At 38.6% G+C, this 14778-nt stretch overlaps 1 protein-coding gene across 4 annotated transcripts in view; it reads left to right on the top strand.

Annotated features, from left to right (window-relative positions):
- Nucleotides 1–14778, top strand: part of Wdr76 (WD repeat domain 76) — a 63239-nt gene that overhangs the window by 35405 nt on the left and 13056 nt on the right. For all 4 annotated transcript variants that reach the window (XM_063250138.1, XM_063250139.1, XM_003475460.5 and 1 more), the window contains 2 exons: nt 425–577; nt 4593–4646. In XM_063250138.1, coding sequence (XP_063106208.1) covers nt 425–577; nt 4593–4646 — 207 coding nt within the window. The remainder of the gene's footprint in view (nt 1–424; nt 578–4592; nt 4647–14778) is intronic.

Below are 14778 nucleotides of genomic sequence, written 5' to 3'. Positions count from 1 at the left end.
ATAAGACTGATGATTTTGAATATTCATTGCCTTATTTTCTATTTGGTTTGTTGAAATAGGGTCTAGCTGTGTAGTTCAGGTTGACTTTGTTTTTTTTTTTTTTTAGTTCAGGTTGATTTTGAATTCACTATGTAGCTGAGGCTGGTCCTCTTGCCTCAGCCTCCCGAGTGCTGGGATAACAGACATTTACCACCACGTCCAGCTAGTGTTTTATTGGTTAGAAAGGATTGAATGTAAAAATGTCTCAGCGAATTATTTGCGCAGAAAAAGTCATTCCAAAATAAATGAAGTTGCTCTAAAAAGATTAGCAGTTCTTTCTAAAATGTTCTTCAGTGTGGCAGTGAGTGTCTAGCTTGTGTTCAGCCATGTTTTACAACTCACTGCATGCACTGTGGTGACACTGATCATTATTTCTCTACCACAGGGATATCCATGTTTATGACACCAGGCACCTGAGTTCCAGGAGAAGCCAGCCTTTGGTCTCTGTTACTGAACACACGAAAAGCATTGCTTCTGCCTACTTCTCACCTGTTACTGGTAACAGAGTGGTGTCCACATGTGCAGATTGTAAGCTGAGGTAAACTGAGAACACAGACATGTTTGCAGCTACTGTCAGTAAACCAAAAACTTTGCTTACTGCTTTTCTTATTTAATTGCTAGTGTTAATTTCTTTGCAGCCATTTCTAGGTTCCCAAGGTCTAATGACCTATATACACATATATATGTACGTATGTGTGTGTGTGTGTGTGTGTGTATATATATATATATATTTTTTTTTTTTTTTTTCCCTTTTTTTTTTTTGGTATCAGGGATCAAACTCATGACCTCACGCTTGCCAGACAGGTGCTTATGCCACTGAGCTAAATCCCTAAATACATACACAAAAATATATGTAAATTTTTGGGGCAGTGTCTTGCAATTTGGGTCAGGTTGGCCTCAAACTCACGACAACCCTCTTGCCTCAGCCTCCCAAGTGCTGGAATTAAAGGCCTGTGCCACCATGCCTGGCTTTTTTCTTTTTTTAAATTTTTGTTTATTTATTTATTTATTTATTGTCTTTTTATTGGTACTGGGGATCGAACTCACGACTGCCTGCTTGCAAGGCAGGCGCTTGTGCCGCTGAGCTAAACCTCTGGCCCCCATTTATATATTTTTTGAGGCAAGGTATTGCTATGTAGTTCACACTGTCCTTGGACTCACTGTGTAGCTCAGGCTGGCCTTGAATTTGAGATGATTTTTATGCCTCAGTCTCCTGAATGCTGGGATTATAGGTATGTGCCATTGCACAGCTTTGACTTGTACTTCTAAAATACAATTATATATATATTTTTTGTTTATCAAAATTTTTACTTTTATTAGTATATGTTTTCAGTATGTAAAGATTGCCTTCATTATGGGAAGTTGGTACATGTATATGAAAGGGTTTTGGCCCAGACGGGACACTGTAGCCAGGAAAGCCTCAACCTGAACCTCCCCACCCCTAGAGATTTACCTGTGACTCTATTCCCCCCACCCCACCCTTAGGAATCTGCCCCTGGCGCCAAACGTGTGCCAATGGGATACCTGTGCATCTCTAATGGCTCTAGGGCACTATCTTAAGCTTAGGCTACGTGTATACCCCACCATGCCACGTGTCCGCCAGAGAGATCGCCCGCGGGATTCCAGCAGTGGTGGTGGTGGTGGTGGGGTGTCAGTTACCTCTCTCCGCTTTCTCAGAATAAAGGCCTCTTTTGTTTTATACTTTACATCTTTTGGAAATAATCCTATCAATATGCAGCACCTCTTAATTCTTTTTATGTCCCCATTCCCTAACCCTCACTCATTTCTTTATTTCCTTCCCATTTACAATAGATCTATCTCCCTGTTTTCCTAGTCTTGGTCTTTTACTTTACAATTCATTTATGCTTCGGGTTTCGCTATCGGTACCGGGGATTGAACTCACGACCGCCTGCTTGCAAGGCAGGTGCTTATGCGCTGAGCTAAATCCCCAGCCCCCTTTTTCTTTTTTTTGAGACAAGGTCTCACTATGTGGTTCAGCCTGGCCTTGAAGTTACTAGGTAGCCCAGACTGGACTCCAACTTGCAACAATCCTCCTGCTCTTGAGTGCTAAGGATTTCTCATATAAGAGAAATCATATAGTATTTAAGCTTGTGTTACTAATTTATTTCACTTAGTGTTATGGTTTTAAGATGCAGTGATTTTTCCTACAGATGTTTCAAATTTATACTTCATAACAGAACAGTATGCCATTGTGTGTGAATGCCACCTTTTCTTTATCTATTCTTCTGTTGATGAGTATACTGCTTCCAAGATATAGTTATTGTGAATTGCTCTGCTAAAACATGGATATGCATGTCTCCCTATAATATAATGTTTTTAACTCTTTTGGGATGGTGCCTAGAAGGGAAATCTGTAGAATTCCTTTTTTTTTTGGAGGTGGTCTTGCATGTAGTTGAGGCCTTGAATTCAGTATGTAGCCCAGGTTGGCCTCAGACTTATAGTGATCATCCTGCCTCAGCCTCCTGAGTGCTGTGATTATAGGTGCGCTCCACTGTAACTAGCCATGATCCTATTTGTAGATGCTTGGTATTATTCCTTGTGCAACTGAGGTTCTGTTCAGAAAGTCCTTGTCCATGTCTTTATTGTCAAGAGTTACCTATTTTATCTTCCAGTAGATTGTTTCTTTTTTAATATTTGGATCTTTGATCCATTTTGCTTTTAGTTTAGTATGTGGTGAGAGAGATGAGTCTAGATTCAGTCTCCTGCATAGTTAGCCCAGTGACCTGTACTTAATGGCTTTTTGCTAGTTTTGGGGTTGTAGAGAGTCTGTAACTGCTCTAGGGAGCTAATGGTCAGCCTTTCAGCACTGAAGAAGCCCAGAAATCCATCCATGTCTTGTCTTGGAAAGGAGAGTTGTAGGTTAAAGAGAAGCTCTTACTTAGGGGATAGTGGGGTATACCCTGCAAGTGCTGAAATTACAGAGCCCTAGATCACAGGCAAGCAGAAAAGAGCAAAAATTGGGCTTCTGTATAGATTAATGGTTATGTTTCTAAGGTTTTAGCTTTGATTATTTTCTTTAGTTACTTACTAAAAATTGATTTTGAAATCCCTTGAATGAAAAATAGAAAATAATGGCAATTTTAAGAGTTCCCAGCCAGGTGAGATCACACATTATCTGTAACTCCAGCATTTAGGAAGCTGAGGCAGGAGGGTCATACTGGGCTACATAGTGAGTTCAAGGTTAGCTTGCGCTACATAGTGAGACTGCCTCAAAAACAAAAACAGGTGTGAAGATGCCAGTTCTGGCTATTTGAGGTAGGAAGTTTGCTTGAGATTAGAAGTTCAGGGCCATCTTGGGCAATGCAGCAAGATGCTCTCTCTTGAAAAAAAGGGAGAACAAGACAGAGAATGTTAATGTAGCCACAAGGGCAAATGATTTTGTTTTCTTCTACAATTTCCAATTTTGTTTTAAGTTTGCAAAGTCTTCTCAATTTGAGAGTTTTACCTTTGGAGAATTTGGAGTGCATTTATTATTAACTCACATATACCTGTTGAATTACATAGGTCAGGCTCTGAATGCCCCCTCCTTTCTGCTTGGGAAGGATGTGGTGTGTGGTGTGTCCTGGGTGCCCCATTAGCTGCTCAGAGTTTGTGTCACTGAGAGATGAAGAAAGTCAGTCACTGTGGAAGGAATGGCATCTCTCTGATCTTTTCTTCTATAAGGTTTCCTTTTTCTCAAGAGCTGCCTGTTTGTTCCATTTCTGTTTGTTTACACTGTAAGTTTAGCCTTGTTATAGTAACCGTTAGTAATTTTTCTTTCTAGTAATTTGCTCTTTTTTGTTTTTTTTTTAATACCAAGAATTGAACTCGGGACCTTGGGCTTGCAGGCAGGCACTTATGTCACTGAGGTGTATCTCCTTTCTAGTCATTTAATTAGGCAAGAAGCTGTCACTGGAATCTAATGCCTGGAAACTGCACTGAAAGGCTGTCTCAGAAGGAAGGAGAGGAGGTGGTGAGATGAGTGCTTTCTTCCCGCCAGGGTGCTCAGCAGGGCCTCTGGACACCTCTGCTTGGGTGCTCTTTAGTTTTAGTCTGCACCCCCTGCATCAGCCCTCACCCAATGGCTCTCTTAGGGAATCACTTTTGGCACATGCATTGAACTTGACAAGTTTGGATTTTGAGACCACATTTTTTATGTATGTCCCATATTATTAAGTATCTGAATATAGTTGTAGAGCCCTGTTACTTTGATATGTTCCTTTTATATATATATATTTATTTATTTTTGGTATTGGGAATCAAACTCACAACCTTATGCTTACCAGGCAGGCACTGTGCCGCTGAGCTGCCCATAGAATGTTCATTTTAAGTTTGGGGTAAGAACATTTAAATAAATTATGTCCATGTTAAATTATAAGTGCTGAATTTTATAATATAATATACCTTATAAGTTTTATTAGGTATGTGCGCTGAGTTTAGAATCTGGTTTCCACAAAGCAATGAGTGTCTTCTTATATACATGTGTGTGTTTCCAAACATTTTTATGGAATAATAAAGAGCATGTTTCTTCATTCTTGATTTCTGTTTTGCAGGATCTTTGACAGCAGCTGTGTGTCCTCCCAGATGCCTCTCCTCACCTCCATCAGGTAAGCTTCCCTATGTGAAGACATGGACCCCACACTGCATTCAAAGAGGAGTATACCTGATCCTCTTCTTCTTCTTTTTTTTCAGTATATTTGTTTGCAATACATAGTAAATACATTAATTGTGGGGGAGTTGGTACATACACATATCAGATTGCAATCCTTTTTACTGCCCCTTCTCTCCCCACTTTCCTGTCTGCTTCTATTCCAAGGTTTTCCTTTCTCTTCTTTTTCTTTCTTCCTTTCTTTCTTTCTTCTATTTTTTTGTTTTATTCAGTGAAAAAAGCAAAACAGAAAAATATATAGAAATAATACAGAATTTAAAAACAAATAACAGGAAGAGATGACTAGTCAAAAAAAAGTAAGAAATCACTAGTTGAGGGGGCTGGGGATTTAGCTCAGTGGCATTAGCTCCTGCCTTGCAAGTAGGCAGTCGTGAGTTTGATCCCTGGTACCGATAAAAAGGAAAAAGACCAAAAAAAAAAAAAAAGAAATGACTAGTTGATAAATTACATATTGTCGTCTTAGAAGTAGTTGTTCAAGTTACAAAATCAAAGCATAAAAAATGGACAGACAAACAATGATACTACAAACTATTCTGTTTGATGAACTAATAAAAATTTGGTAGTATGGTTATCTATCTTGCACACTTAAACATACATACAGTTATATCCTTTAGAGCATTTTCTTTGGCTTTCATTTTTACAATATCTATTATACATTTTGGATCTTATTACTCTTTCAGTTTTTATTATTATTTTTTATACTGGAGAGACAATATAATATTTATAAATGTCTCATTTATTTTACCCCAGGTTATCTTTCTATCCTTATATTATTTATTTATTTATTTTTGGTCCTGGGAATCAAACTCAGGACCTTAAGCTTGCCAGGCAGGTGCTGTTCCACTGAGCTAAGTCCCTGACCTCCATTCTTTTGTACCGTGTACTAACCGATTGTGCCACTGGAGCTTTCCTGCATTCTTTTAAAGAACAAACTTTTTGATTTATTGTGCCTTTGTGTATTTTTTTAGACTCATTTCATGAATATCTACTCTCATTTTTTTTTTTTAAATTTAAAGAGAAAGAAACAAAAAAATACATGGAGATAAAAAAGGGTAGAAATAATACAGAATTACAGAAAAATAAACGTAAGAAATCGCTGTTGCATATTGTCATCTTAAAAATAGCTGTTCAGGTTACAAAATTAAAGTATGTAAAATGACATTCAAATAGTGACACTGCAAACAGTTCTGCTCAGTGATTTAACAAAAACTTAGTAATATGGTTATCAGTCCTGCACACTTGTTTTATATCTTAAAGAGGGTAAGATTAAATATATCAAAACAGAACAAAACAGTTAAAAAAAAAAAACAATTTAAAGAAATACAGATTTCAAAGCAAGTCCACTGGAGATCTTCACTGTTTATTAATTATCTCTAGTTTCTTCCAAATAGTTGTCTCCATCTTCACGCACGTTAAATACATACTGCATATTATAGAAGTAAACAAATCATTATAGGATGATGAAGGTTTTTTAGGTCTTCAAGATCTGACATTGGGGAAGACAATAATAACTACCATTGCATCTCTCATTCTCTTTGTAGTAGCTGTCCTTATCTTTACATATGCTGAAATTGAACTTAAGAGACTAAATTAATATCACTCTGATCAGTGAATAATAGTATTGCTAGATTTTATATCATAATGCTACAAAATTAGCATTGGGTTTCTTTTTTTTTTTAATTTAAAGAAAAGGAAACAAAAAAAATACATGGAGATTAAAAAAAGGGTAGAAATAATACAAAATTACAGACAAACAAACGGTAAGAAATTGCTGGTTGATAAGTTACACATTGTCATCTTAGAAATAGCTGTTCAGGTTATAGAATTAAAGTATTTAGAATGACATTCAAAAAGTGACCCTACAAACCATTCTGCTCTGTGATCAAACAAAAGCGCAGTAATATGATTATCAGTCCTACACATTTGTTTTACATCTCAAAGAGGGTAAGATTAAACATATCAAAACAGAACATTTAAAAAAAAAACAATTTAAAGAAATACAGATTTCAAAGCAAGTCCACTGGAGATCTTCATTATCTAACTGTCTCTAGTTTCTTACAAATAGTTGTCCCTATCTTCACCCACTTTATATACTTATTGCATATTATAGAACTAATCAAATCATTACAGGATGATGAAGTCTTTTTAGGTCCTCAAGTTCCAAATTAGGGAAGACAATAGTAACTACCATCGCATCTCTCATTCTCTTTGTGATAGCTATCCCCATCTCTATATATGCTGAAGTTGAACTCAAGAAACCAGTCCAATGTCATTCTAATCAGCGAACAATAGATTGCTAGAATTTATATTATAATGCTACAAAATAAGCCTCGGGTTTCTCAGCATCTCTTCCTCAGAGTATCTGTTCCTTACATCTTGCATTATATAATCTGTTCCCGTAAATAATTAAAAAAAAAAAACCCATGTGTGAATTTCTACATATATATCTATCCTCTCTGTATTATAGGGAAAACCAAGTCATAGCAAGACAGCAAAACAATTTCCTAGAAAAACATGCAATGGATAAGACATATAAGACTACAATATAAATGATCTTCTGTAGCTACTATGTTTTCTCTTGTTATTTTCAATAGATTTGTCCACAACACTGGCTTATTATAGTTAAACATAGTATCACCTATTTTTATAAAAACTTAACTTTGACAGCATTGTAGGATTTGAGAGCTATTACTAATTAATACCAGTATGGATATCCTTTACATCTTGTCATGCTCAGAGTAGTTGCCTCTATTTTTAGGGTTGATACTAACAAGCATACCAGTTTCAAATAAAATCAGCCAAGGCCAACCCATAGTCTTATGATTCAGATTCAATTAAGATCAGTTATAGGAAGACAATGTAAGTAATACAGGGTTTCAGTTTAAGTTAATAGGAAAGTAAGGATAGTTACCATGGTATAACCTGCTATTTTTGGTTCAAGAGGTCTGTGCCCTCAAATCTGACATGAGTGGACAGACCAGAACAAATTAAATTCAAACTAAATATGGCAATAGGACTACTGTATCTTTTAAATCGTTATACACCATTAACAATGACCTCTGCTTTTTTTTTTAAATATAGTTTCAGAGCTGTCTATACTAGACTATAGCTTACCGTCTCTGCCTCATGTCTGCTACTCCACTTTTCTGCTATAATGTGTCCACTTTATTCCCTCATTCCATTGTCTGCCCCGTTCACTGAGGCCTCTCTGCCACTGTTGCTGGAATCCTGGTATCTCTTCCTCTCTTTCTCCGTAATGTCCTTCAGCGCTCTCTGTAGGGTTGGATTGGTGGCCACGAACTCCCACAGTTCCTCCTTGTCTTGAAAGTATCTTATTTCTTCATTAATTTTGAGAGAGAGTTTTGATGGGTATATGAACTTCGGTTGCATATTTTTTTCTTTCAGGACTTGGAATATTTCTCCCCACTCCCTTCTTGACTTAAGAGTTTGTGTTGATAAGTCTGCTGTTATTTTGATAGTTTTCCTGCTGTAGGTAATCTGCATCTTTTCTCTGGCTGCTTTTAATATTCTGTTGTTTTGGTGGATTTCTGGAATCTTGATTATTATATGTCTAGGTGTAGATCTGTTTTGGTTGTAGGTAGCTGGTGTTCTGTATGCCTCTTTTATCTGAATATCATTTCTTTTTGCTATACATGGGAAATTTTGCTTTAATATATCTGTGAATATTTTTTGTATTTCATTTTTGGTTGCTCCTGCTTCCTTACTCACATTCTTTATTCTTAAGTTATGTATCTTTTTGTCATCCTCCAGTTTTTGAATTGCTTCTTTCTGGTTCCTTGTTATTTTTAAGAGGCTTTTTCTTTCACGATCATATATCATAAATCTCTCTTCAAGTTTCAGAAGGCTGTCTTTAGTTTCTGTCAAGGCATTTTGCCACTGTTCAATGGAGTTTTTAGTTTCCTGGTATTCTCTTTGGATCTGTTTCATGTATTCTAAGTTATGTTTAAATTCTTCTTCAGAAGTTTCTCTTTCTTTTCTGATTTCCTCAGTTCTTCCATCTGTGTTCTCTTGGGCGGGGCTTGTCATTTCTTTAATTAATCTCTTTGTATCTTGCCTCACTTGGATCAGGAGTACAGCTTTAAATTCCTCTATGAGATCACGTAGGTACTTTTTAATTTCGGCTGATGCTGTGTCGAGCAATGGATGGTTACTGTGCTTGTTCTCTTCAGTGTTTACTTCTCCTGGGCTTATTTTCTCATGTTGGGCAGCTGGAGATTTTTTTTAATTTTTATCTCTTGTCATGTTTCTGGTTTCTTTCAGACTGTCCTGGGGTTCTCTGGCCCTCTCTGAATTGCTTAGGGCCTTTCAGAAGCGTGCTGACTTCAGTTTTTGCTGTCCTCCCCAATTTACTGTTATCTGGGGTAGGCTGGGATGCAGGGGCGGTACAGGCTAGTGTCCAGCCTCTGTGCCAGTTAATCCATAAATTAGGCTGTACTTTCTGGATGTCACTGAGTTGTGACTATTTTGTATCCGCTTATTGGACCCCAAGCAGAGGCTTAGTTTAGCCCCAGTAGCTCCTGCCAGTTCTCTTTGTACCAGAAGCAGCTGACTAATGTCACTATGGCACAGGGTTCTGCCCAAATCCCAGCTGTTCTCTTCCAGACCTCTCTGTGACAGGAGCACCAGAACAGCAGATCTGCCCAAATCCAAGATGTCTCCCACTAGTTCTCTGTATGGAGCTGAAGCCAGCACATAATCAGGCTCTGCCAAATTTCAAAATGTCTTCCACCAGCCCTCCCTACAGGGGGACCTGGTGATGTCACCGAGCTGTAGTTTCTGCCCAACACTAAAATGTCTGCCACCACACTCTGTGTTACTGATTTTCCCGTGGTGGCGGGCACTGTCCAGTTCCAAGATGTTCTCTGGCCAACCCCAGCAGCCGCGGGGTTCCCAGTACTCACCAGAGTCCGGCGCAGGTCCTCATTCCAGGTCCACCGCACACCAAGCTGCCCACCTTTCCCGCACTCCCGGCACAGCGCGGAACTGTGCACAGCGTGCGCTCCCGGCACAGCGCGGAACGGTCAGAAATCTGCGCACCGTTTAGATTTGGAACTCCAGAGTCTTGTATGATCTCCTCTGGTGCTGCGGTGCAGTCCTGGCTGCTACTCAGAGTCCCGGGTCTCAGTTTCCCGCAGTCACCAAAAGCAACACAGCTTTTCCTGCTGGTTCCACGGGTCAGTTTGTTGATTTAAAGGCGCAGGATTTGCAGCCTCCCGTTATCAGCGTTCCCGGTCTCAGCATGACTTTAAATCCTCCAGCTGCACTGTCTTGGTTAATAAGAATCGCTATCGATTTGTCTGGCCCTCTCCATGTTGTCATATTCTAGCTTCTAGTATGATTTCTCCGGAGAGATTCTTCGCTCGATCCCCTAGCAAGCCGCCATTTTGATCCCTCTCAAGCATTGGGTTTCTTAGTGTCTCTTCTTCTTCAGAGTTCATTACATCTTGCATTATATAATCTGTTCCCATAAATAGTTTTTTAAAAAAAATCTTCTTGTGTGTAAATTTCTTCATGTATATCTATCCTCTCTGTATTATAGGGAAAAACAAATCATAACAAGACAGCAAAACGAATTACTAGAAAAACATGCAATGAATAAGACACATAAGACCACAATTTTAGGTGATCTTCCGTAGTTACTATGCTTTCTCTTGTTATTTTCAATAGATTTGTCCACATCATTGGGCTTAATATAGTTAAACATAGTATTACTTAGCTATTTTTTTTTTTTTTTTTTGTCTTTTTCCTTTTTATCGGTACCGGTGATCGAACTCACGACTGCCTGCTTGCAAGGCAGGCGCTTATGCCGCTGAGCTAAATCCCCAGACTCCTAGCTATTTTTATAAAAACACAACTTTGAAAACATTGTAGGACTTGAGAACCGTTAATAATTAATACCAGTATAGATATCTTTTACGTCTTGTCTTCCTCAGAGTAGTTGTCTCTACTTTTAGGGTCGATACTATCAGGCATACCAAATTCAAATAAAATCAGCCAAGGCAAAATCGTGGTCTTATGAATCAGATTCAAATAAGATCAGTCATAGTAAGACAATGTAAGTAGTACAGGATTTCAGTTTAAGTTAATAGGAAATTAAGGATAGTTACCATGGTATAACCTGCTATTTTTGGGTCAGATGTGTGTGCCCTCAAATCTGATATGAGTGGACAGACCAGAACAAATTAAATTCAAACTAAACAGGGCAATAAGACTACTGTGTCTTTTAAATCCTGATACACTATTAACTATGACCTCTGCCTTTTTTTATAGTGTATCAAAGCTATCCATACTAAAGAGTATAGCTTATCATCTCTGCCTGTCTACTCTACTTTACTGCTATAATTTGTCCACCTTACTCCCTCATTCCACTGTCTGTCCTATTCATTGAGGCCTCTCTGCCACTGTTGCTGGAATCCTGGTATCCCTTCCTCTCTTTCTCTGGAATGTCCTTTAGCACTCTCTGTAGGGTTGGGTTGGTGGCCACGAACTCCCACAGTTCCTCCTTGTCTTGGAAGCATCTTATTTCTCCATTAATTTTGAGAGAGAGTTTTGATGGGTATATGAGTCTTGGTTGCATTTATTTTCTTTCAGGGCTTGGAATATTTCTCCCCATTTCCTTCTTGATTGAAGAGTTTGTGTTGATTAGTCTATTGTTATTTTGATAATTTTCCTGTTGTAGGTAATCTGCTTCTTTTCTCTGGCTGCTTTTAATATTCTGTTCTTTTGGTGGATTTCTGGAATCTTGATTATTATATGTCTGGGTGTAGATCTGTTTTGGTTGTAGGTAGCTGGTGTTCTGTATGCCTCTTTTATCTGGATATCATTTCTTTTTGCTATTCATAGGAAATTTTGTTTTAATATATGTGAATATTCTTTGTATTTCATTTTTGGTTGCTCCTGCTTCCTCACTGACCTTCTTTATTCTTAAGTTATGTATCCTTTTGTCAGCTTCTAGCCTTTGAATTGTTTCTTTCTGGTTTCTTGTTATTTTTAAAAGGTCTTTTCTTTCACGATCATATATCATAAATCTTTCTTCAAGTTTCAAAAGGCTAACTTTAGTTTCTGTCAAGGCATTTTGCCAGTGTTCAATGGAGTTTTTAGTTTCCTATAATCTCTTTGGATCTGTTTCATGTATTCTAAGTTATGTTTAAATTCTTCTTCAGAAGTTCCTCTTTCTTTTCTGATTTCCTCAGTTTTTCCATCTGTGTTCTCTTGGGCGGGGCTTGTCATTTCTTTAATTAATCTCTTTGTATCTTGCCTCACTTGGATCAGGAGTACAGCTTTAAATTCATCTATGAGGTCATGGAGGTATTTTTTTAATTTGGCTGATGCTATGTCCAGTATTGGATGGTTACTGTGCTTGTTCTCTTCAGTGTTTACTTCTCCTGGGCTTATTTTCTCATGTTGGGCAGCTGGAGATTTTTTTAAATTTCTATCTCTTGTCATGTTTCTGGTTTCTTTCAGACTGGAGTGTCTTGGGGGTCTCTGGCCCTCTCCTGCTTAGGGCCTTTCAGAAGCGTGCTGACTTCAGTTTTTGCTGTCCTCCCCAATTTGCTGTTATTCGGGGTAGGCAGGGATGCAGGGACAGTGCAGGCTAGCTTCCAATCTCTGTGCCAGTCTATCCGCAAATTAGGCTGTACTTTGTGGATGTCACAGAGTCGCGACTATTTTGTATCGGCTTATTGGGTCCCAGTCAGAGGCTTGGTTCAGCCCCAGCAGATCCTGCCAGTTCTCTCTGTGCCAGAAGCAGCTGACTAATGTCACCGTGGCACAGGGCTCTTCCCAAATCCCAGCTGTCTTCCAGACTTCTCTGTGCCAGGAGCGACTATCTAATGTCACTGCGGCAGCGGGTCTGCCCAATTCCAAGATGTCTTCCACTAGTTCTCTCTGTGTCGCTGACTCCATCACGGCCCTGGGCTCTGCTCAATTTCAAGATGTCCTCCACCAGACCTCTCTAGCCAGGGGCGACTGTCTGATGTCACCGAATAACCGGCTCTGCCCAACTCCAAGATGTGCTCCACCAGACTCTCCGTGTTATTGATGTTGCCGTGGTGGCGGACAAGATGTCCTCCAGCCAGCCACAGCAGCCGTGGGACCCAATCCCTAGTACTTACCAGGACTCAGTGCAGATCTTCCTCTTGAGTCTACTGCACACTACACCGCTTGCCTTCACTGCGTCCTGACAGCGCTGAACGGTCAGAAAACTGCACAGTGTTCAGCTTCGGAGCTCCAGAGTGTCTCACAATCTCCTCCGGCACAGATGGGCAGCCCTGGCTGCTTCGCGGGGTCCTGGGTCTTGATTTCCAGCAGTTGCCAAAATCCAATACAGCTTTTCCTCTTGTATCCACTGGCCAGTGTGCTGCGTAAAAGGTGCGGGATTTGTAGACTTCCCTTATCAGCCATCGTAGTCTCAACAGAACCTTAAATCCTCCAGCCGCTCTGTCTTAGTTAATCTCCACTCTCATTCTTATAATTTATTTCCTTGTACTAGTTTCAGATTTGGATTTTTTTTTCCCTAGGACCTTGCATCATTAGATTATTTATTTGTATTGGTGTATTCTTTTTATGTATATGTTCATAGTTATAAACTTACCTCTTAGAACTGCTTTCTTTTTTATTTTTTTCTCCTGATTTTTTCTGTGGTCCATTGATTTTTCAGTAGTGTAATATTTAACTTCTATGTGTTCACATAGTTCTCTTGTCTCCTTTTGCTGTTGATTTAGAAATTCTGTTTTAATCCATTAATATGGAAAGAATTATTTCAGTTCTTTTGTATTTATTTAAGCAGGCTTTATGACCTCAGATGTAGTCTGTTTTGGAAAAAGTTCTATGAACTGCTGAGAAAAGTGTATTTTGTTGTTGGGTGAAACGTTTTGTCAGTAATCTGTTAAATTTATTTGTTCAGCACTGTGGTTTAACTCCTGATATTTCTTTGTTGCTTGTTTGGTTGACTTGTCTGTTTAATTAAATTCTCTTTGAGCTCATTAAACATCTTATGTATTTATTTATATGTTTTTTCTTTATCTCTTCAAACATTTTGACCATTGATTTTTGCGTTCCTTGCTTATAGCTTTCTGTATTTTAGTGTTCATGAAATCAGTTTTTGAGAAGTTAGAGGGTTTTGGAGGCTTCTGATTTCTAAGGAATTCTTTCTTTGTGGAAAGACTGACCTTTATTTTAACTTCAGTAATTTTTTTTTTTTTTTTTTTTTTTTGTCTTTTTCCTCTTTTTCGGTACCAGGGATCGAACTCATGACTGCCTGCTTTGCAAGGCAGGTACTTATGCCACTGAGCTAAATCCCCAGCCCAACTTCAGTAATTTTGAGTGGCACTGAGTATGAAGTGTTAGCAGTGGCAGTTTGTTGGCAGCATATTGTCCCTTTATTTTCTTCTTTTTATCCCACTCTTGTTGATACAAGAGGTTTGGATTTCTTTTCCTGTTATCATCCTCACCACCTCCAGGACCATGACCACCAACCTTACTTTGACTGATCTTATGTTGTCTGCTTTAATCCTATAATTCTGAGGGGGTTTTTGTTTTGATTTTGAGTCATCTAGGAGTTGTTGGATTCGATTTCTGTAGTGTTTTGTTGTTTGGGGGGTGACATTGAGTTTATGACCTACTACATTCATCTCTTTATCTTCTGTTTCTGTCACTTGTTCTCACATTGGTTAAGTCTGCTATCCATGCTTTCCATTAAAGTTTTTTTTTTTTTTTTGGTCTTTTTCCTTTTTATCGGTACCAGGGATCGAACTCACGACTGCCTGCTTGCAAGGCAGGCGCTTATGCCGCTGAGCTAAATCCCCAGCCCCTCCATTGAAGTTTTTATATCATCTACTTCTGCATGCTTTCTTTTCATAATTTTTTTGGTAGGAAAATTTATTGGGAAATAGGAACAGCTCCTGAGGGACAGGAGGAGTCCTGACTGGGTTGCCTTCTAGTCATATTTTCTAATTCTTTTCCAGAGTGGTCATTTAGGTCTTATGTAACTCAGTTATTGTTTTTTATTTCTTTAAACTTGTTGAACAAGAGAAAAGTGAGATAAAAAT

This window comes from Cavia porcellus, unplaced genomic scaffold (assembly GCF_034190915.1).
Source record: "Cavia porcellus strain 051 isolate PalLab524CR breed Dunkin Hartley unplaced genomic scaffold, mCavPor4.1 scaffold_6, whole genome shotgun sequence".
NCBI classification, from domain to species: Eukaryota; Metazoa; Chordata; class Mammalia; order Rodentia; family Caviidae; genus Cavia; species Cavia porcellus.
Note: the sequence above shows the minus strand (reverse complement) of the source record. Positions and strands in the feature narration are given on the sequence as shown.